General features: G+C 38.6%; 1 protein-coding gene across 7 annotated transcripts in view; it reads left to right on the forward strand.

The window, feature by feature from the left end:
• The first annotated feature begins 7,842 nt into the window (after nucleotides 1-7,842).
• Nucleotides 7,843-23,766, forward strand: part of ZNF638 (zinc finger protein 638) — an 83,821-nt gene continuing 67,897 nt past the window's right edge. For 6 of the 7 annotated variants that reach the window (XM_027131955.1, XM_027131960.1, XM_027131957.1 and 3 more), the window contains exons 1-2: nucleotides 7,856-7,950; nucleotides 19,080-20,592. In XM_027131955.1, coding sequence (XP_026987756.1) covers nucleotides 19,282-20,592 — 1,311 coding nt within the window. In that variant the 5' untranslated portion in view covers nucleotides 7,856-7,950; nucleotides 19,080-19,281. Of the gene's footprint in view, nucleotides 7,951-19,079; nucleotides 20,593-23,766 lie in introns of all 7 variants that reach the window. The other variant, XM_027131956.1, reaches the window with a different exon arrangement.

A 23,766-nucleotide genomic window follows, 5' to 3' on the forward strand; every position in this document is an offset into this window, starting at 1 on the left:
GTTATATATATACATATGTTCCCATATCTCTTCCCTCTTGCGTCTCCCTCCCTCCCACCCTCCCTATCCCACCACTCCAGGCGGTCACAAAGCACCGAGCTGATCTCCCTGTTCTATGCGGCTGCTTCCCACTAGCTATCTACCTTACGTTTGGTAGTGTATATATGTCCATTCCTCTCTCGCGCTTTGTCACAGCTTACCCTTCCCCCTCCCCATATCCTCAAGTCCATTCTCTAGTAGGTCTGTGTCTTTACTCCTGTTTTACCCCTAGGTTCTTCATGACATTTTTTTTTCTTAAATTCCGTATATATGTGTTAGCATACAGTATTTGTCTCTCTCTTTCTGACTTACTTCACTCTGACAGACTCTAGGTCTATCCACCTCATTACAAATAGCTCAGTTTCGTTTCTTTTTATGGCTGAGTAATATTCCATTGTATATATGTGCCACATCTTCTTTATCCATTCATCCAATGATGGACACTTAGGTTGTTTCCATCTCCGGACTATTGTAAATAGAGCTGCAATGAACATTTTGGTACGTGACTCTTTTTGAATTATGGTTTTCTCAGGGTATATGCCCAGTAGTGGGATTGCTGGGTTATATGGTAGTTCTATTTGTAGTTTTTTAAGGAACCTCCATACTGTTCTCCACAGTGGCTGTATCAATTTACATTCCCACCAACAGTGCAAGAGGGTTCCCTTTTCTCCACACCCTCTCCAGCATTTATTGTTTCTGAATTTTTTGATGATGGCCATTCTGACTGGTGTGAGATGATATCTCATTGTAGTTTTGACTTGTATTTCTCTAATGATTAGTGATGTTGAGCATTCTTTCATGTGTTTTTTGGCAGTCTGTATATCTTCTTTGGAGAAATGTCTATTTAGGTCTTCTGCCCATTTTTGGATTGGGTTGTTTGTGTTTTTGTTATTAAGATGCATGAGCTGCTTATAAATTTTGGAGATTAATCCTTTGTCAGTTGCTTCATTTGCAAATATTTTCTCCCATTCTGAGGGTTGTCTTTTGGTCTTGTTTATGGTTTCCTTTGCTGTGCAAAAGCTTTGAAGTTTCATTAGGTCCCATTTGTTTATTTTTGTTTTTATTTCCATTTCTCTAGGAGGTGGGTCAAAAAGGATCTTGCTGTGATTTATGTCATAGACTGTCCTGCCTATGTTTTCCTCTAAGAGTTTGATAGTTTCTGGCCTTACATTTAGGTCTTTAATCCATTTTGAGCTTACTTTTGTGTATGGTGTTAGGGAGTGATCTAATCTCATACTTTTATGTGTACCTGTCCAGTTTTCCCAGCACCATTTATTGAAGAGGCTGTCCTTTCTCCACTGTACATTCCTGCCTCCTTTATCAAAGATAAGGTGACCATATGTGCGTGGGTTTATCTCTGGGCTTTCTATCCTGTTCCATTGATCTATATTTCTGTTTTTGTGCCAGTACCATACGCTCTTGATTACTGTAGCTTTGTAGTATAGTCTGAAGTCAGGGAGCCTGATTCCTCCAGCTCCATTTCTCGTTCTCAAGATTGCTTTGGCTATTCAGGGTCTTTTGTGTTTCCATACAAATGGTGAAAATTTTTGTTCTAGTTCTGTGAAAACAGCCAGCGGTAGTTTGATAGGGATTGCATTGAATCTGTAGATTGCTTTGGGTAGTAGAGTCATTTTCACAATGTTGATTCTTCCAATCCAAGAACATGGTATATCTCTCCATCTATTTGTATCATCTTTAATTTCTTTCATCAGTGTCTTATAATTTTCGGCATACAGGTCTTTTGTCTCCTTAGGTAGGTTTATTCCTAGATATTTTATTCTTTTGTTGCAGTGCTAAATGGGAGTGTTTTCTTGATTTCACTTTCAGATTTTTCATCATTAGTGTATAGGAATGCCAGAGATTTCTGTGCATTAATTTTGTATCCTGCTACTTTACCGAATTCATTGATTAGCCCTAGTAGTTTTCTGGTAGCATCTTTAGTATTCTCTATGTATAGTATCATGTCATCTGCAAACAGTGACAGCTTTACTTCTTCTTTTCCGATTTGGGTTCCTTTTATTTCCTTTTCTTCTCTGATTGCTGTGGCTAAAACTTCCAAAACTATGTTGAATAAGCATGGTGAGAGTGGGCAACCTTGTCTTGTTCCTGATCTTAGTGGAAATGCTTTCAGTTTTTCACCATTGAGGACGATGTTGGCTGTGGGTTTGTCATATATGGCCTTTATTATGTTGAGGAAAGTTCCCTCTATGCCTACTTTCTGCAGGGTTTTTATCATAAATGGTGTTGAAATTTGTTGAAAGCTTTCTCTGCATCTATTGAGATGATCATATGGTTTTTCTCCTTCAATTTGTTAATATGGTGTATCACGTTGATTGATTTGCATATATTGAAGAATCCTTGCATTCTTGGAATAAACCCTACTTGATCATGGTGTATGATTCATTTAATGTGCTGTTGGATTCTGTTTGCTAGTATTTTGTTGAGGATTTTTGCATCTATGTTCATCAGTGATATTGGCCTGTAGTTTTCTTTCTTTGTGACATCCTTGTCTGGTTTTGGTATCAGGGTACTGGTGGCCTTGTAGAATGAGTTTGGGAGTGTTCCTCCCTCTGCTGTATTTTGGAAGAGTTTGAGAAGGATAGGTGTTAGCTCTTCTCTAAATGTTTGATAGAATTCGCCTGTGAAGCCATCTGGTCCTGGGCTTTTGTTTGTTGGAAGATTTTAAATCACAGTTTCAATTTCAGTGCTTGTGATTGGTGTGTTCATATTTTCTTTTTTTTTTTTTTGCAGTACGCGGGCCTCTCACTGTTGTGCTCTCCCGTTGCGGAGCACAGGCTCCGGATGCACAGGCTCAGCGGCCGTGGCTCATGGGCCCAGCTGCTCCGCAGCATGTGAGATCTTGCCGGACCGGGGCACAAACCTGTGTCCCCTGCATCGGCAGGCGGACTCTCAACCACTGCGCCACCAGGGAAGCCCTGTTCATATTTTCTGTTTCTTCCTGATTCAGTCTTGGCAGGTTGTGCCTTTCTAAGAATTTGTCCATTTCTTCCAGGTTGTCCATTTATTGGACAACTTTATTGGCATAAAGTTGCTTATAGTAATCTCTCATGATCGTTTGTATTTCTGCAGTGTTAGTTGTTACTTCTCCTTTTTCATTTCTAATTCTATTGATTTGAGTCTTCTCCCTTTTTTTCTTGATGCGTCTGGCTAATGGTTTATCAATTTTGTTTATCTTCTCAAAGAACCAGCTTTTAGTTTTATTGACCTTTGCTATCGTTTCCTTCATTTCTTTTTCATTTATTTCTGATCTGATTTTTATGATTTCTTTCCTTCTGCTAACTTTGGGGGTTTTTTGTTCTTCTTTCTCTAATTGCTTTAGGTGCAAGGTTAGGTTGTAAAGTAAAATAAAATAAAGTAAGATAAAATATAATAAAGTTATTAAAATAAAAAAATAATTAAGAGAAAAAAACGGACGGATAGAACCCTCGGACAAATGGTGGAAGCAAAGCTATACAGACAAAGTCTCACACAGAAGCATACACATACACACAAAAAGAGGAAAAGGGGAAAAAATCATAAATCTTGCTCTCAAAGTCCACCTCCTTAATTTGGGATGATTGGTTGTCTATTCATGTATTCCACAGATGCAGGGTACATCAAGTTGATTGTGGAGCTTTAATCCGCTGCTCCTGAGGCTGCTGAGAGAGATTTCCCTTTCTCTTCTTTGTTCTCACAGCTCTTGGGGTTCAGCTTTGGATTTGGCCCCGCCACTGCGTGTAGGTCGCAGGAGGGCGTCTGTTCTTCGCTCAGACAGGACGGGGTTAAAGGAGCCGCTGATTCGGGGGCTCTGGCTCACTCAGGCCAGGGACAGGGAGGGGCACGGAGTGCGGGGCTAGCCTGTGGCGGCAGAAGCCGGCATGACGTTGCACCAGCCTGAGGCGCCCCGTGCATTCTCCAGGGGGAGTTGTCCCTGGATCCCGGGACCCTGGCAGTGGCGGGCTGCACAGGCTCCCCGGAAGGGGGGTGTGGATAGTGACCTGTGCTCGCACACAGGCTTCTTGGTGGCGGCAGCAGCAGCCTTAGCGTCTCATGCCGCCATGTTAGCCGCGGCTCGTGCCCTTCTCTGGAGCTCCTTTAAGCAGCGCTCTTAATCCCCTCTCCTCGCGCACCAGGAAACAAAGAGGGAAGAAGAAGTCTCTTGCCTCTTCAGCAGGTCCAGACTGTTCTCCGGACTCCCTCCCGGCCAGCCGTGGCGCACTAACCCACTGCAGGCTGTGTTCACGCTGCCAACTGCAGCCCTCTCCCTGCGCTCCGACTGAAGCCCAAGCCTCAGCTCCCAGCCCCGCCCGCACCGGCGGGGGAGCAGACAAGCCTCTCGGGCTGGTGAGTGCCGGTTGGCAGCGATCCTCTGTGCGGGAATCTCCCCGCTTTGTCCTCTGCACCCCTGTTGCTGTGCTCTCCTCTGCGGCGCCGAAGCTTCCCCCTCCGCCACCCGCAGTCTCCGCCCGCGAAGGGGCTTCCTAGTGTGTGGAAACCTTTCCTTCTTCACAGCTCCCTCCCACTGGTGCAGGTCCCGTCCCTATCCTTTTGTCTCTGTTGTTTCTTTTTTCTTTTGCCCTACCCAGGTACGTGGGGGGTTTCTTGCCTTTTGGGTGGTCTGAGGTCTTCTGCCAGCGTTCAGTAGGTGTTCTGTAGGAGTTGTTCCACGTGTAGGTATATTTCTGGTGTACCTGTGGGGAGGAAGGTGATCTCCGCGTCTTACTCTTCTGCCATCTTCCCGGAAGTCCTCCTTGAACATCCTATTTAAATTATAGCTTCTGTCACCTCCTGGTTCCCTATGTCCTGATCCCTATGCTTGTTTTTATCCATAGCACTTAACACCATCTGACATACTACATACTTACTTGTTTATTGTCTGTCACCCCAATCAAGGCTGTAGGTGTCATGAGGGCAGGAGTTAGCGTTGCTGTCTGGATTGCCACTGACCCTTTGGTACCCAGAAGGGTTTCTGGCATAGAGTAGGCCCTCGAGTAATATTTGTTGGATCAGTTAATGAATGAACAAATGGTACTGGCCCATAGGTAGACAAATATATTGGTAGGATAGACTAGAGAGTCCATAAATACATTTTTTTAAATCCATTTTTATATACAGGAATTTAATAATTTGTGGTTGTTTTTTAAGGGGAAGGAGCATTTCAGTGAAGGGGGAAAATGGTGGTTTGTTTATTTAATATCTGGAAGCTTCATGATGGATCTAATACATTTGGAAGAAAACAAAGTTAGGTTGCTACTTCATGTCACAAAAAGAATACATCTTAAATTAATTGAATATCTAACTGTAAAAAATAAAGTTATAAAATTGTAAGCAAAAATATAGAAATTTTAGAAGAATTTTTGTATCATTTCCGGGTGTATATGCTTCTGGAGGGGGTGAGATGAGCCTTCTTAGACCAGAAACAAACAAAACAAAAACCCACACCATTTAGAAGTCATAAAGGAATAGATGACAAGTTTGATTGCATTTAAATTTTATAATGGCAAAAGACACTCAGAAACAAAATAGCAATGTAGAGAAGCCAATTGCAACATATTTGACAAAGGGTTATATTCCTTATATACAAGCACCATCTCCTGATAAAAAAAGAGACAATCAGCTCATTAGAAATACCAGCAAAGAATATTAAAGGTTTTTTTTTTTTACCCATCAGGGTCATTCACCCTTTCATCAAATATACACTGATTTTCTACTGTGTGCCAGGTATCGTTCTAGGTATTAGAGATAAAGCAGTGAAGAAAACAGACAAATATCCCTAACATAGAGCTCATGTTCTAGTGGAGGGAGCTAGATAAGAAATAATAAGAGATAAACTATATGGTATGTTAGAAGGTGATATGTGCTATAGAAATAAAGCCATGTAAGGGGGAAGCATAAAGGAAATGAATTAGTTTGCCCAACTCTAGGGAAATGAATTAGAAAACCTAGGTGAAATGGATGCTTTTCTGGGAGAATGTAAATTATAGGAATGATTGTGGAGGAGAGAGAAAAATTGTAATCAAATTATATATCATAAAATATCTAGAGAGGGCTTCCCTGGTGGCACAGTGGTTGAGAGTCCTCCTGCCGATGCAGGGGACACGGGTTCATGCCCCGGTCTGGGAAGATCCCACATGCCGCGGAGCGGCTGGGCCCGTGAGCCATGGCCGCTGAGCCTGCGCGTCCGGAGCCTGTGCTCCGCAACGGGAGAGGCCACAACAGTGAGAGGCCCACGTACCGCAAAAAAAAAAAAAAAAAAAAAAAAAAGAAATCTAGAGAAAGTTGTTCAAGAACAGCCCCTAGAGAAAGCACCAGAAGAGATATTTCAAAGATGAATTCTACCAAACTTAGAAAGCAGACAGGTCCATTGATTTTTAAACTACGTCAGTTTAGAAAAAGAAGTAAGGTTGTGGAGAAATGGTCATTCTTTTACATATTTAGTGACAGTGGGAATTTGTATAAGCTTTTTGGAAAGTATTCTGTCAATACCTAGTAAAATTAAATATCTATCTATCCATGTCCTTTAATCTAGCTGTCTCACTTGCCTTTGGAAATAAAAATATTAGTTGGTAAGGCTGTTTGTATAAAACAATGTTTGTAAGTATCAAAAAGACTGAAAACAACTTTAGTGTTCAGCAGGTTGAATAATTGATGATAGAGTCATACTGTGAGTCTTATGCAACTATTAAAAAAAGAGGATTTATATGATTTACTTGGAGAAATGTCAGTAGTCAGGAAAGTAAATAGCAGGCCAATGTGTAAATCTTTGGGAAAAAAAGAATGAAGAACATTTCCCATTACATGCAATTAACACGTTTGGGTATGTTTGTATGAATATAAAGAAATATATGGAAGGAAATAATCACACTTTAACATTGGTTATTTGGAGTTTGGGGAGAGCTTCTTGGCTTTTTCTTTGTTGTTTTTGGCTTGTTGCCTCTATCAGGACTTTAAGTTTGAAAAGAAAATCCGGTAAGATTATTTTATAAAAGACTTTTCTTTCAGCCTTTTCTATGCTTAATGTGAATAAAAGAAATGCATCTACTTGTGTTGCATCACAACTAGCAGTTGCTCGCAGGTGATGTGAATTACATGGTATCCAAGGGGCAGGACTTGTGAATTCTACCAGATTTTACCCAATGATTGAATTTTTTTGTTGGTGTAGTAGAGGTACTTTGAGAAGTTACTCAAAGTCTCTTAACTCAACGTTTTTAATCGGTAAAATAAAGGTAAAAAATATCTGCCACATTAGGTAGGTATTTTTATTATGAAACGACTCAAAGGATTTTCCAGGTGTTAAGCTTTTAGCTCAATTAGCTTTAATTGAATTCAAATTTCTTGACGTTTTCAGTGGCTATGATATACTTCACATCATTGTAAATTTATATCTATTGATTTGATATTGAAATATTAAGTATTTCTATATCTATGTTTAAAGGATAAAGGCAGGTGAAATCTTAATCATACAAAGCATTACGATATCCAATGCCAGATGAATACCATGTATTTTAATGTATTATTGAAGGCAAAAATGATCAGGGAACACTTCATGGAGGTGAGACAATGCAGGTCTCACATATGCGCATGATTTGAACAGGACAATAGAGGACAGGCACATAACAGGCAGAGGCACCGATAGCGATGCCTGAGTTTTGCCGGGGAGGCCTGGAACGCCACACGAGAGAGCGCCCTCTTCCGGAACCGAGTTCCTCCTGCCCCTTTCTCGTGCCTCCGGGCGAGCGCGGTGCCGGCGGTACGCAGGCGTCGCGAGCAGCTGAGGGCTCGCAAAGGCTCGACCGGCGCGCATGCGTGCGGCTCTTTGGAGGCGGTAGCTTCTTCGGCGTCGAGACTGGAGGCTGAGTCTAAACTGTGTGGGGCGCAAATGGGATCCGGCTGTTAGTCGGGTAGGCATAGGTAGGACGGCTGCCTTGTGGGGAGCAGGGGGCTGGAAGGCGGGAGTCCGTAGCGTGGGGGTCCTGAGCCTTTCCTTTGCAGTCCGGGCCGACTATTGTATCTGTGTCGCAGCGGCTGCGCACAAAATGGCGGCGGGCTGACGGCGGGGGCGGGAGGAGGTTGGGGGACCCCCGGGATGGGAAGGGAGCTCGGCTGCCTCTCCACCGCGTCGTTTCACCGCACTGCCCCCGGAGGGCCGGGTCGGGGCCCGTGCTAGGACCCTACTTCAGGAAGAGCCGCCTGACGCCGTTTGCACTGGGCGGAGGAACGAAAACAGCCCTTCGGCAAGGCCGTGGCGGCCCCTTCCCCATCCGCGGAGGGCCTGCCGAGAGCGCACCAGGCCTGACAGCCGGAGGAAGCGGTGGTGAGGGAGCGTCGCGGAGGGAGTAACCATTCCCGTCGGGCCTGGAAGAGAGGCGGTGGAGCTCGAGCTGAGCCCTTTGGCGAGCAATATTGTGCAAGAAGCGTGGAGAGAAGAGCGTGTTTGTGTTTGGGGCTGGGGAAGGGGGAGTTGGGGTGAAGAGGGAACCTACGATCCAGCGGCTTTTGCTGGTCGGGGTTTTCTCTCCCTGCCTTGTGCGGGCCTGAAAGCAAAGAGAGTGTCACCTCTGTGCGGGATACCGAGGGCTCGTGAACTGCTCTGATACTTAATTCCAAATTACTCAGAGGAATCCAGAATGCGGATCGTTAGTGATTTAGGTTTGCGTGATTCCTAGCTTGGGCCCCGTTCTGTTCAAGGTGGGAGGAGAATGTGTACCACACACAAGAATCCTGGAGGACATCTGAAACAGATCTTTTGTTGTTTGGGATAACTGTGAATAAGGGAGACATATTATTACAAGATCTTTAGTTGAAGTAGACAACGAAGACTTCCTCAAGCTGTTTTCTCTTAATTTTAAAATTTGCTCTGAGGCAAAATTTGGGGGGAAAGTAATATTTTAATCTGGAGGAGTTCTGAAGAAAAATTTGTTAGCAGGATCCGGCGACTTCTGTTGATTCAGATTCTTTTTCTAACCAGCTTTGGAATTGTGCACAAAATTTTTTTTTCTTTATTTGTTATAAAGGGTTAACTCATTTTTCAAGGATGTTTGCTGGCTCAGATTTGCAATTAAAATTGATAATCTGAAAAACAATTTACAAAAAAAGTGAGTTTAATGAAGTTTATACAGAATAATGAACACATAATTTACATTATTTCAATATAGCTTTAAATATTGCTGATGATTAGGTATTCTAGACTTAGTGGGCTTATGTTGCATTCTTTTTCCATTTGACAGCATTTCATATACACTATATTCTCATACTCGGTAATATACACTTAAATAATCATGTGAAATTAACATGTTAATACACAGAAATAATGCTGGGCCTTCTTGATTGTGTTGGAACCAAGTGAGGGTAAAGATAAAACAGTTGGAAGAAACCACAGAATCTCGTTCGTTTTTATTAACTGGTTTTCATGTCACACATATTTATTACCTTGAGTAGTGGTTGTATTTTAGTTTTGTAATCTCTTGTATTTTGTTATGGGGGGCGTATACAGCATATACTCAGGTTTAAAAAAATACTTACAATTAGTGATCACTTTGTACTTCATGGCTGTCTTAAAATTTTTCTCTTGGGTGCTCTTAGGAAGGTGATCTCTGGAAATTTTTTTTATGTAGTGAAAGAAAATGAGAGACAAATAGTTTAGTGGAAAGAGAATATAGGCTTTGGAATCAGAAGATCTGGCTTCGAATCCCTGTTTTCCTCTTAACTGTATGAGTGAGATTTGGGGTAAGTTATTTTAGTCTTTCTGAACTTTTGTTTCCCTATCTGTAAAATGGTGATACCACTACTTCCTGCTTGGGATTATTGTGAGGATTAAGTTAGAAAAGGTATAAAAAGCCCCTATCCTTTGGCACGTAGTAGGTACTTAATAAATGTTAGCTGTTACTATTGTTGCAAATTTTTAAGTGCTTAGGCAGCATCTTTTAATAGAAAATTGCAACCTGTGGATACTACCTCTTAATTAAAAAGAAGAGGCTTAAAGGAATTTAGGTTAAATTGATAGAATTTTGGAGCTGAAAGATCATATAATCTTTCATTAAAATATTTTCATCTATTGATATAAACTTATCAAAATAATATTGTATCCATTTATTTATATGATTATTATGTTCATCTTTGTATCTGTCCCAGTGCTTGGTATGTATTAGATGCTCCTACGTTGAGTGAATGAACTCAGGTGGTGGTTGCCAGAGTCTGGATAAGAACACAGGCCCTTGGGAGTGCAAATCGTGCTCTTTCTACTGTGACTTAATGTATACTGGTCAAGGTTTGGAAAATATCTGTCCAAATAATTAATAAAATGCTTTATATACTGAGAAACAGTGCTTCCAGTATGGGTACCCAGTAATATATTTTGGGCTGTTGTGCAAGGAAACAAGCTACTGAATGTTGAAATGTGGTTTTAGAGATCCTCCAAACTGAAAGTAATTATACTTGTGGCTAAAGCCAATAAGCCTTCTTTGTATCCAACTTTACTTACTCTTTCATTGCTTCAACTTTATTTACTGTAGTCTGAAATTTGTGATTGAAATGAAAATGGAAGGAAGATAGGTATGTGGAAAATAAGAGAATAATGGAAAGGAAGAAATAATGGTAGGGAAAAGGTGAGGTACAGAAATAAAACACAGCTCTTATGATCAGTGAGGATCAAGAGTAACGGGCTTTGTATTGAAAAGAGAAATGTTCAGGGAGTATAGGAGAAGGGGTTATAAGGTGCATATATTTTGATGTTTTCTTAGTGCTTACCCTGGGGTACGTACATTTTGGATTATTTTTCTACTCTTTTGAGCCCCTTAAATAACAAAGTATATTTATTGTTACAGTCATTCTTAAGTTTTCATACTTTTTTCTTGCCTTACTTCCACAGTCTTCATTTTATTAATCTTGCAACTGATTTCCCTGTTGTTCTTGCTAATGAGTGAATGTTGCCAACTTTCTATTCTTTTGAATTTCTTCACTTCTTTCAAAAAAATTTTTTTTTATTAGGGAAAATTTTAAAGGTACGCAAAAGCAGAGAGTATTTTATAATGATTCACCTATCACCCAGCTTCAACAATTATAAGCTAATGGTCAGTCTTGTCTCTACCCTCCATCCTGTTATTTTTAAGCAAATCCCATAACATATCATTCATCAATTTATAGTTTAGAATTTTTCTCCAAAATATTTAGGAAAAAACATGCATATCACACCTAAAGTAATAATAGTTCCTTAATATCAGAGATTCAGTCAGTATTCACATCTCCCTAATTGTTTCTTATACACCACACACGTGTCTGTGTATACATGTATTAATTTAATTTCTATTTCTACTACCATATTGAAATTTTCAGAAATTACCCATGTCTTAATAAAAGGAACAAACAACTACCTGCTTCTTAGGTAAAGCATTTTGTTTACTGTCTTAACATTTTTTGAGCATCTGTTGCATGTCACGGGGTATAATCTTAATCATTCTTCACATCAACATTCTGTGCTGTTATACTGAGTCTTGGGTTAATCAGCTTGCTGAGGCTCACATTTTTAGCAAGCAACAGGATCAGAATTAAAGCACTGAGTCCAGGGTCTAAGTTCTTAAAAAACGCTATGCTATGTTAGTGTTAAATTTTACTTATGGGAGTTACCCAATTTTGCATGAAGTCACTTGCTGGCACTCCTTGTAGCAGGGTGGATATCTTCAGATAAGTGGAAATTTCCCCCAAAATGAGATAATTATGGATTGCATAATGGGCTAACAGTCAATAGTTAGGGAGTGAACATGTTGCAGAAGAATAGCCAAATCCAAAAATGTGCTTAGGACTGATGCTCTTTATCATTGCCAGCTTTCTGCCTGTTGCCGTACTTGCTTATAGTCCCTTTTTGACCTAGTACTAAGGTGTTAGATAGCCTGGTATTGGGTCATTTACTATTTGAATGAATTAAACTGCTGGCTTACAGGGGAATTCCGTATTTCCCTTCCCTTTATCTATCGTTTTGCGTGCTTGCATGCACCCTTATTTTTTTCCTGAACTACCTTGAGAGTAAGTTTCATGTATTGTGTTCCTTTACCCTTTATTAGTTTATTAATTAGCGTAATAGTTTATTTCCTAAGAATAGGATGTTTTCTTCTGTAGTCATAGTGCCGTTATCAATCTCAGTAAATTTAATATTGATAATATTTTTTACCATATTCTGATTTTGTCTGTTGGCCCAATAATGTCTCTTACAGCAGTTTTTTCTCCCCTCCAGTACAGGATCAGTCTAGGATTAGGTAATTGCATTTAGTTGTGTTTCTTTAGTCTTCCTTGCTTTGGAATATTTCTATAGTCTTTTAATCTTTTTGTGAAATTGCCATTTTCGAAGAATACTATTTGCTTTCTTTTTTTTTTTTTTAATAGAACATTTTTCATTTTGGATTTTTTTGATGTTTCCTCTTGAATAGATTCAGATTATGCATCGCTGGAGAGAAAAATCAAATTGCTTTGTTCCCCCATGGTATCAGCTCTGGAGGTGCAGGAAGTCCATCTGCCCCTCATGGATAATACGATGTTTGATCACATGTTTGGTCAAAATGTTTGAGGTTTTTTCTCCCTTGAACTAATTGATCTGTGGAGAGATATTTTAAGACCATGGAAATGTCCTGTTCCTCATCAGAATTTCACTCAGGATTTAACATGCACGGATGATTCTTGCCTGAACCAATCTTTACATTACTGTGATGGTTATAAAATGTTTTCCAACTTAGCATTTTCTCCACATTTACAGTGATTGATTGGTATGGTGTTACGGACTCCTGGCTTTCTCAGTGGTTACTGCCCAGTCCTTTCTTGCTTTATCTTATTCCATGTATATATCTTGTTTTCCACAGTGAGAACCCTGGTCCCCAGCACTATCAAAACATTTACTTATATGCTCAGTCCCATGATATAGCTAAAGTAATTTAAGAATTGTTTTATCCATACCACTGCAAAAAAAAAAGCAAAAGACAAAACAAACTAGTAAAAAGAGTAAGAATTTGTTTGTAGGTCTCAGTTTTCTCCTAGCTCCACCAAAACTGAGAGCATATAAATCAAATAGTGGGTTCATAAATTACTTGTTTTTAGTTTAGTTTAGTTTTCTTTTGCCCCTTCAGTGAGTTATGGTATTCATTTGAAAAATGAATTAGTTTGCTTTCAGTTTTAGCTTTTTTCCTTCTTCCCATCCTTGATTTAATTTTTTTAAAACTTTAGTTTGTTGACATGCTTCTGAAAGTCAAAATTATATAGTAAGACATACTCCATGAAATATGGTTCCCATTTATTTCTTTTCAGTCCTGTTTTCTGTGTTATCCTACCTATATTTCTTTTTGTAACCATAAGCAGATACATGTGTTTTCTCGTTTCCATTTTTTATATAAAGTAACATTATATATGCTCTTTTGTACTTTGTAAAGACTTTAAGGCATTTGGCATTTTAAGTCATTTGGCCAGATAATTTTGGTACACTTAATTGAAGATTTTGGAAACCCATTTTAGGCAGATGGGAACATTTTCTGGCTCATGCACTTCATGAAAGAAGTGAACAACCAAATGGCAGGAAGGGTAGGAATGCAGTCTGACTTCAAGAACAGTTGGAACTGGTAGTCTTCAGTACTATATTTACCTCTTGGTCCTGCTTACCTATTTTACTGGCTTTCCTTTTTTCAGTTTTCGTGCTTTCTCACTAAGGCAGTGAGTATGCCGTCAACAGCATTTTGACAACAGAGTTTTATCAGTATTCACCATTTTTCTCATTTCTAGTTTAAAAAAAAATCTCAGAAAAGATTTCTTTATTCCAAGTTGGATCTAGTGGTTTCTCTTGGACTAATGTGTTCTGTTTGTTGAGGGTGGCAAAGTAATAAGCAGGACCACCAGTGAACATCTCAGGGGGGCATCATTTACTGTGGGAACACAGTGTTGTCTGTAGAGACCCATTTATGTATGCAGTATACATATTCCTGAAAAAGAAAAAAGCATCTGATTATACTCACATATCCTGTTTATCAAAAAAGTTGTCTTCCTGGAAATAATAACTATTAAATCATTGCTGTATAAGGTTGTTAATGGTGATCTGTTCCTGGTATTGTGCATTATTAGCAAGTTGATCTTCCGTTTTCTTTCAGATCTGAAATCATGATGGTTACCAATCCTTCCAGGTAGCAGTGAAGTTTGATGATGCCCTTCATGATAAAAACAATGTTGCTAGTTTTCTGCTTATTTTTTTCTTTCACGATTTCATTGAGGTGTACCACGTTTTGGCATTTTTAACATCCAGCATGGTACTCGTGGCACCTTCAGAATTATGACTTGTGTACCTTTTGTGAGACATGAGGGGACAAAACTAAAGGTAGAAAAGAGTTGGCTGAGTGGATCTACCTATATACTAGAGGAGATTAGAAGATTGAGTACCAGTCAAACTGAGAAAAGCACGGAATGACATGTACTCTTGTATTAACTGGCCAGTGTAATGCTTGCATTCTTAGGTGTGAAAGTAAATTTTATATATTTTGAGACAAACAGTTGCTCTAACACAGGGTATCAAATGAAGTATGTGGGTATATACCTAGAAAATAATGTTAATTGTAGTTTTCCCTTCATGGTAAGATTATAGAAGACTTTTAATTCTTTTCTGCTTGTCAAGGGGATGATCTTTCTTTTGGGGGAGGGTGTTAATGAACATGTATTGCCTTTTTTAATAATTAGAAAAAACAAAGCTATAAAATTTAAATTTTATATATCTAGAATACAGCATGGAAAGAACACCGAGAGGAGTCACAGGTTCTGTTTGTGACCTTGCCACTTAGTTCTAAGGCTTTACTTAACCTGTAAACTTGGATTCACTTGCTCACTGGGTTGTTGTAAGGCTCAGATGAGATAACGGATATCAAATGGCTTTTTAAACAGTGAAGTGCTATAAAGTTCAAGTATGGGGTTTGATAAGTCTTTTCATTATGAATCTAATGGAGCCGTTATGATCTGGCTGACTAATTTTCGATGATGCTTTTATATTTTTAGATTTCAGATTTCTTTATGAATATCTGTAAAGAAAATTAAGGATTCCCTTCCATCTGAAAGACTGTATCAAAATAGGTAGTGGACATCACAGAAATATCTCATGGGATATCATGGCGATTTTTAAAAAATCTGTTAAGCCATTTCTTCATGTCTGCCTCAAGAACTCAGTTTCTACTAGATGCTTCTAAAAGAATTTGTATGGTTGACATTTTGTTGAATATTTCATTTCTTTTCAGAGTGGCATATTTTAGTTCTTGATAGGACATAGAAAAGAGTTTTTAACTGCTACTTATCAAAATAATAATCCTTCAGGAGTTGAGAATGTTTTGTGACCATTAAATATCCTGTTTTTGAAAACCATTAAATTTAGGAAAATAAAATGTTGATTGAAAATAGCCAATAGTGTAGTTCATACGATAAAGTTTGGTGTACCCTCTTCCCCTTCCCATCCATGTATGTATGCACATACACAAAACTAGAAGAAATTACATCAGAATATTAGTTCAGTGTTGGTAATGGTTTTACTGGTAAGCATTTCATTTGCTACTTTTTATTGTTTAACAAACATCTGTTATATCATCAGGAATAAAAATTTATTTTAAAGGGTAAGTATTATTTAATTGCAGTTGTGTTCAGTGGAGTTAATAATTAAGAACTCAGATCTCAACTCAGATTTTTCCAAGTTAGTTTTATGATTTGATGTGTTGGCTCTCTGTAAATTCCATTAGGTGAATGAACCTCTTTATGGCCAGAACTCCTAGAGTTAAGTGAAGAAGGCTTTATAATTGTTGTCTTTATTTGTTCAGTTGTTTTCCAGGTGTTAATGCCAAATTTACCCTTGTCTTCCTGGTTCTTGTTTCTTATCACATTGTTTTTAGGTTATATCAGTTTCATTCTCAAAAGACTGAGGGTTTATTTTCTTTGGTGTGGCATAACCTAATTCTTAATCAGGGGTTTCATATCAAGAGTCCTTTGCTTGTTTTGCTTAATTTTACTTTTTTCATCTCACAAATAGTTTTTTTTCCACACAGAGAAAGAGTGAAATATGAAACTGTTTAATAACTAATAAGTCAGTTGAGTCAGGTGGGAAGGAATGATGTAGGAGAGAATGAACTAAAATGAGATTTTAGACTTAAATCTGCATGTTATTTATACATTGCCTGTTAATCATAGCAAATCAGCTGATTTTGGCTTTTGTTAGACTTTGGTGTGATAATATTAGATTAGATTGAGAAGTATGAAGTTACGTTGGTTTTATACTCTCCCACCCTCCTTTTTTGTTTTGTTAAAAATGTCATACTTTTTTGTTAAAAAAAAGCATACATTTTTGTTAAAAATGTCATGCTTAATATTTAGCACTTTAATTTTTTATTTTGGTAATGTTCAAACATGTAAAAAAGTAGAGAGGAAAGGTGATAAATCCTTTTGGACCCGTCACTCAGCTTCCACAACAGATATTTTTGCCAGTTGTGCTTCATCTAACTTCTCACTCACCAAACCCCACCCCTCACTCCCGCCGACATGCACCCTTTGTTTCCTAGATTATTTTAATGAAAATCCCAAATTCATCATTTCACTTGCTAGATACTTGAGTCAACATTTGATTCTTTAAATGCCAGTGCATCAACAAATCTATGTGGATAACTGTAGATTTTCAGTTTATAACAGCCAAGGAAAAAGTGTTAACTTTAGACTGGAGCATACTATTGTGTAGCTGGGAAGCTTGCCTTTTTCTGATCTTTTTGCATTTTGAGTTGTGTTTTTTTTTTTTTTAAGACATTGACATTAGCAGGAATTAATTGCTTCAAAATACTTTTATAAAGCACAGCTGACTTTTTGGATTGCTTTTACTTTTGGGCTTACAGAGCATCTATTATATTGTAGTTCTTCCAGGATAGGTTTTGTGTTCAAGAGATTTAACTCTAATTCTTCTGAATCTGTTAAGATAGAAAGAGGTTGTATGTGAATAGAGATAGAAATTATTTTTATGATTTCTGCTTTTACTCATCTCTTACCCTTTTTGCCCCCCTAAATTTAGCTACCCTCTGCTTTGCAGAGGCAGAGATTAAAAGATATTGATGCTTAGGAGTGAGATTTGTCTGCCTGAAAGACCCCTGCTCAGTGGAATGAGGGGAGGGAGAGTGAAACTGACATTTAGTGGGCCGCTCATTTGTTAGACACTGTACATATTTGTATTTCATCTTAGTCCTTAACAATAATCTGTAGAGGAAGATACTTTCCTTTTTTACAGATGAGGAAACTGATGCTCTGGAGATTAAGTAGCTTGCCCAAAATCTTAATAGTAAATGGTGAATCCGGTAGAATTCAAACCCTTCTCATCTGACATATAGAGATACATTACTAGCTTAGAAATGAATTTGAACATGGCATGTATTACTGCACTTATTAGATTAACAGCTTAATGTGTGCCATAGGAGATGATCAAAGAGATTCTTGTGGGGTGGGACTTGGAAACAATCTTGAAGATTGAGTTTGATTCAGAGACCTAGGAGTATTCTAGGTAGTGAGGTATGAATAAAGTATGGAATGTGTTGAAAGTGGTCAGGAGATTGCAAATAGACCAATTTGGCTGTAGCAAAAATTTTTCATTAAGTATAGGCTAGGAAAGTGTGAAAGGTAGATTGGGATTAGGTTATATACTAAATGCCAGGTTGACAAGTTTGGACACTATCTTACGAGAAGCAGTAAAGTGGTGAAGATTTTTATGTAGAGGAGTGATAATAAAAAGTGTTTTAGGGATATTAATCAGTAACGACAGAATGAATTGGGGTGGAGGCCAGCTGTGGTATAGAGTGATGAGAGCTTGCAGTAGGGTGATGGTGGTGGTGAAAGGAAAAAGGAAAGTATATGTTAGAGACATTGACAGGAATACGTAGAATTTTATGTTTAGTTAGAAATGGAGAATAAAATGTTTTTGAGCCTCATTGACTAAAGGAATTGGTGTAGAGAACAGAGGGTTGAAAATGGATAGTTTTGGGAGAAAGTTCCAAAGTTAGTAAAAACAGTAGCTAAAAGTTGGCATAAGGGAGAGAGGTTCTTGGCAATTTTTATTTTTTCTGTCTTCATAGATAATTTTATTAAATAGTCCTGGGGTTAATGAAGAATCACGTGTCTCAACTGAAACTATATTTTGTCTTGGTCTAGAATTTTATAGCTTTGTCAGAAACACGCAGTTAATAAGTTTAATTAGTTTAAAAATTTTAAATCATCCCAGCAAGCTGTTTCATCTTATTACAGTGTTTTGTTCAGAAGCTTTAACCTAGGCTATTCTACATTTAAAAAAATTTGATAAACACATGTTTAGTAAGACCTTGTTACCTGAAATCTCTCTTATCCCAGTTCCCTCAAAACTCTAGAAGATACTCATAAAACTCAACTCAAGCATTCATGACCTCTTCCAGAAATAAATCCTTTTATGATGCTTTTTAGCATTGTTGTAATAATGAAAAACTCTATTTTGTTTTTCTTGTTAGATTGCTTGCACTTTGGCAGGAATCATGTTTTATTTGGCTTGAAAACTCCATAATGACTGTCACATTAGACAAAAAATGTTTAATAAATTGGATGATTCTGTACTCATTCCTTTCCACTAAAATCAGAAAGAAGGGGGAAAAAGATCTATGATGATAAAGAAACAACTTCTGAGAACTTACTGACCACAGCAACTGAATGTATATTCTCACCCCATCCCCCAATGGCATGCAGGATTTGGACACTTCTAAGAAGTTTTAAAAGGAGTTGTAATTACCGCTCAGCACCTAGGACAGCACCCAGTGCAACACAGTGTACATGAACTCTGGCTTGAGGTTTGGGGTTTGTGTTCTGGATTCGGGAAAGAAAAGAAGAGAAAGTTTTGGGGAAAGTTTAATATCCTCGTAAACACCCTAAAAGTGTATGAAATGCAGAATGGTTTCATGGCTTTGTTTCAAAATGTTTTACACTGGCTGTAGAACCCACTTCATGAAGTAGTTTGAGTTAAAATGATCTAATATTTGTGTTTTAACTTTCAGCTTTGTGTTATTCTTGGAAAATTTCGCACCACTTGTGAATTCCTTGAACCTGGGCATTGCAAACCCACTTCTGTTGGGCCCATCTCCTTTGCACTTTGCTCAGATTAAGACTCAGTTGGCGCTTCAGCAGCTGAATGCCGTTGCCTCACATAGTTCAACACCACCTTATACTTTATTAAATCAGGCTTTCTTGAAAATAGCCATGTCGAGACCCAGGTTTAATCCTCGAGGAAACTTTCCACTTCAGAGGCCACGAGCACCTAACCCTTCTGGGATGAGGCCTCCAGGACCATTTATGAGGCCTGGATCTATGGGTCTTCCAAGATTTTACCCAGCAGGGAGAGCCCGTGGGATACCACACAGATTTGCTGGCCATGAATCTTACCAGAACATGGGACCACAGAGAATGAATGTTCAGGTAACTCAGCACCGAACTGATCCAAGATTGACCAAAGAAAAATTGGATTTTCATGAAGCACAACAAAAGAAGGGGAAGCCTCATGGTAGCCGGTGGGATGATGAGCCTCATATGTCTGCATCAGTGGGAGTGAAACAGAGTTCTGTAACGCAGGTTACAGAGCAGAGTCCTAAAGTACAGAGCCGCTATACGAAAGAGAGTGCCTCAAGTATCTTAGCAAGTTTTGGATTATCTAATGAAGACTTAGAAGAGCTCAGTCGCTATCCTGATGAACAACTAACTCCTGAAAATATGCCATTAATTTTGAGGGATATAAGAATGCGAAAAATGGGGCGCCGATTACCTAATTTACCTTCTCAGAGCAGAAATAAAGAAACACTTGGTAGTGAGGCAGTTTCGAGTAATGTGATTGATTATGGGCATGCAAGCAAATATGGCTACACAGAAGATCCACTTGAAGTACGTATTTACGATCCTGAAATTCCAACTGATGAGGTCAAGAACGAATTTCGGTCACAGCCAAGCATTTCTGCATCTGTTCCCGCTCCAAATGTGATATGTAATTCTATGTTTCCTGTTGAAGATGTGTTTCGACAGATGGACTTCCCCAGTGAGTCCTCCAATAATCAGTCCTTTTTCCCAGTTGAGAGTGGAAGCAAGATGTCAGGCTTACACATTTCAGGAGGACAGTCAGTCCTTGAACCTGTAAAATCTGTCAGCCAATCCATTAGCCAGCCAGTTAACCAGACAATGAGTCAGTCTCTGATTCCTCCTATGAACCAGCAACAATTTTCATCGGAATTAATTTCAGCTGTAAGCCAACAAGATCGGATCCCGCGTGAACCTGTCATTAATTCATCTAATGTACATGGATCGGGAGGAAGTAAAAAGAATTACCAGTCAGAGGCGGACATCCCCATTCAGTCTCCCTTTGGGATTGTGAAAGCATCATGGCTACCAAAGTTTTCACATGCTGATGCCCAGAAGATGAAGAGACTTCCAACTCCTTCTATGATGAATGATTATTATGCAGCGTCTCCAAGAATATTTCCACATTTGTGTTCTCTGTGTAACGTAGAATGTAGTCATTTGAAGGTGAGTGTTTTTAAAGATCACTGTATCATGATACTCAGCGCCCAAGTTTCCTCTAAATTCTCATGTATGCTGGTGTTAACTAGTCATTAAGGAAAAGGCAGAAATTTTGATTGCAACATCAACACTTAGTTGTAATCTTAAGTAGCCTGGCCTAAGTACTGAATTGAGTGTTAGGCTTTCTGTATTCCTGTGACTGGGCACACCACATGGGTCTGTCCATTTATTTTGAGCTTCTGAGAAGTTATCCCAGAAAATGCAACATAAAATTGATATGACGTGAACCGTACTTAGAAGACAATGTCACATGAGTTACCTTTATCTAAATAAGAGAATCTGTTAGTATAAAAATAAAAACTTGGAATAAAACATTTGTACTGCACACTTTTAAGAGACAGTCTATTGTAGCCTTGCATGTATCTATCGGTCTTGAGCTAAAGACAATTAATGTTGATTTAAATATTTTCTGATTCTGTCTGAAATAGGATTTTTAGCATTTCATGAGAAGGAGCTTCCTAAAATAACTTAATCCATAGCAAAGTTCAGTCAGGATGAATTATTCGGACCAGCTGTGGGCTCAGAGCATAGATTATAGAATGATAGAACTTTAGAGAGAAGAGTCTTTAAAAAACAAAGAAGCCTTAGGTGTTTTCATGGTTAGTATAGTTAGAATGAAGTGTTTTACAGAGGTGCCGAAGAGGAATGTAGACTATACTGTTTGATAGTAGTCATTGGTGGATTTGAGTAGAAATTTCCAAGTATGTTTTATTTACTTACATATGTTTGGAAACCACTGTTTCTTCTATTTACTAATGTGATTTGAAGATGTATATTATTCAATACAAGTGGTCAGGAAGGAATGTACTTCCCATGGGAAAAAGGCCCATGATTGGCCTTTGATTCAAGGCCATAGCATTGGTTGTATACTTTGAATAGGCCTAAAAGTCTTTTGGTGTTAATTCTCTTGTTTTTTCTCCTTCCAGTGCTGCCCTTTTATTGTCTTTCTATTACCCACTCACCAGGTTTCAGCCAACAAGAATCTGATACCTAAAACTGATGCTTTTGTCATAAAGGTTAATGCCAGCAAACGAAATCAGCATTCTACCTCATTTTAGCCATATTTGCTGAGTTCTGATAAAATAATAATTGCCTTGCCCTATCACAGGGGATAGCAATAGCAAAGTCTTGAAAAATCTCAGAATAATTCATAGCACTTAGTTAAAATCTGTAAGTAGTCCTGGGCTAAGTACTGAATTGAGTGTTAGGTCCCCTGTATTCCATTTATTTTGAAATTTCAGTTAGTCATGATAAACCCAAGAAAAATATCTTAAATGTTTTAATTTTTTATCTGGTGAATAGAAAAGGTATACATTTATTCAGTAACTATTTACTGATTACTGGTTTTGTACATGGCTATATTAGGTGCTGGGATGGAAATAAAGAACTATATAAAGTTTACATGTTGTTCCTAAGCAGTTTTTACAGTCTCACTGAGGAGAAAAATTATACACCTAAAGAATTTTTTAAAAATTGGAGGGTAACAAATGGTTCATAATTAACTTGTTTAGATATGCTGTAGGGGGAGAGATGTTTAATATTTCTATCTTGATTGCAGACTTATATCAGTTCGGGCTAGCATTATCAATTCACTGACGCTTGTGTATTTAGCAGTATGTAATTAGAAAGTACAATATACTTTCCGACATCAGAAGACTTCTGTATTCTAGTTAAAGAAGACTAATTGAGTGACTACTGCGCTAAGTCTGTCTGGATTAGAGTGGTCTGGGAGGGAAAACTTCATGGAGTAGGTTGAAGATGGGTCTTGAAGGATGAGTAGGCTTAGATATACCCAGGGGAGGAGGGGTGACATTTCAGATAGGAGCAACAACAGTAAGTTTGAGGGGCCTTGAAAAGCTAGCCTAAGGAGTTTAGACTTGAGGTTGAGAGGCATTAGGAAGCTAATTAAGGTTCTTGATATGTGAAGTAACACATTAAAAATGTATTTCAGGGAGATAAGTCTGACTGACGTGTACAAGATGAATAGAAATGAGAAGAGATAGGGTAGGGCACCTAATTCGAGGTTCCCTAGTTATTCAAGTATAAGTTGGTGAAAGTATGGATTACTATGATAAAAGTAAAAGTTAGAGAGGAAAAATCATTTAATGATTATTAGAATTCACAGAGATTGATTGCCATTTTAAATGAACAGATACCTTTTAATAGTCAGAACAACACAATGGACCTAACTAATGAATTCTTCACTACTGGATGACAAATCATAGGGATTTGTGAACATGGACTTAGGTAGTACAAACTACCTCTCTTGTTTCTGTGATGTATCTTGCTGCCTTGTAAGTGTGCATGTATTTGACATTATAAATATGTAACCAATAAATATAAATTACCAACTGCAAATTTTTTCTTGCTAAGTAATATCTGACAGTATGTTCCCCATCTCTGAGTCTTTAAAACTATAGCCTGAAAAAGACCACAAGAAAATGTGAAATTATGTTTTTTCTAAATTGGGTTTCAGACAGAGGAGGAGCCGACCTTAGTTTAGAAGTTACGTCTTTTTGACTGTCACAGTGGGTTTAGAAACCATGTCTTTTTGTTTTGTTTTGTTTTTTTGTGGTACGTGGGCCTCTCACTGATGTGGCTTCTCCCGTTGCGGAGCACGGGCTCCGGACGCGCGGGCTCAGCGGCCATGGCTCATGGGCTCAGCCGCTCCGCAGCATGTGGGATCTTCCTGGACCGGGGCACGAACCCGTGTCCCCTGCATCAGCAGGCGGACTCTCAACCGCTGTGCCACCAGGGAAACCCCAGCCATGTCTTTTTGACTGAAATAATTCAGTTTGAGAAAATACTGACAAAAGATTTTTGGAATAGTTGGTGGATAGTGAGCTCTGATAGGGGTAGGTATTTTCACAGTTTGATTCTGGGCCCACTCAAGTCTACAGTCCTTGTAGCATCTCCTGCTTAGTAGATAGATAATTATCACTTTTTCTCTGGAGAGGAGTACTGCTCTTGGACCCTTGTCTTACTGGAGGGTCTAGAAATTGGGGTGGTGTACATATATTTACTGAGCTTAAAAGCGAGTGATGTCAGTGAGTAAAGCGGGCCTGTTAAAAGGGTGTGTGTGTGTGTGTGTGTGTGTGTGTGTGTGTGTGTGTGTGTGTG

The sequence above is a fragment of the Aethalodelphis obliquidens genome, unplaced genomic scaffold (genome assembly GCF_003676395.1).
Source record: "Aethalodelphis obliquidens isolate GAN/ISIS:26980383/991018 unplaced genomic scaffold, ASM367639v1 scaffold40, whole genome shotgun sequence".
Taxonomy (NCBI): domain Eukaryota; kingdom Metazoa; phylum Chordata; class Mammalia; order Artiodactyla; family Delphinidae; genus Aethalodelphis; species Aethalodelphis obliquidens.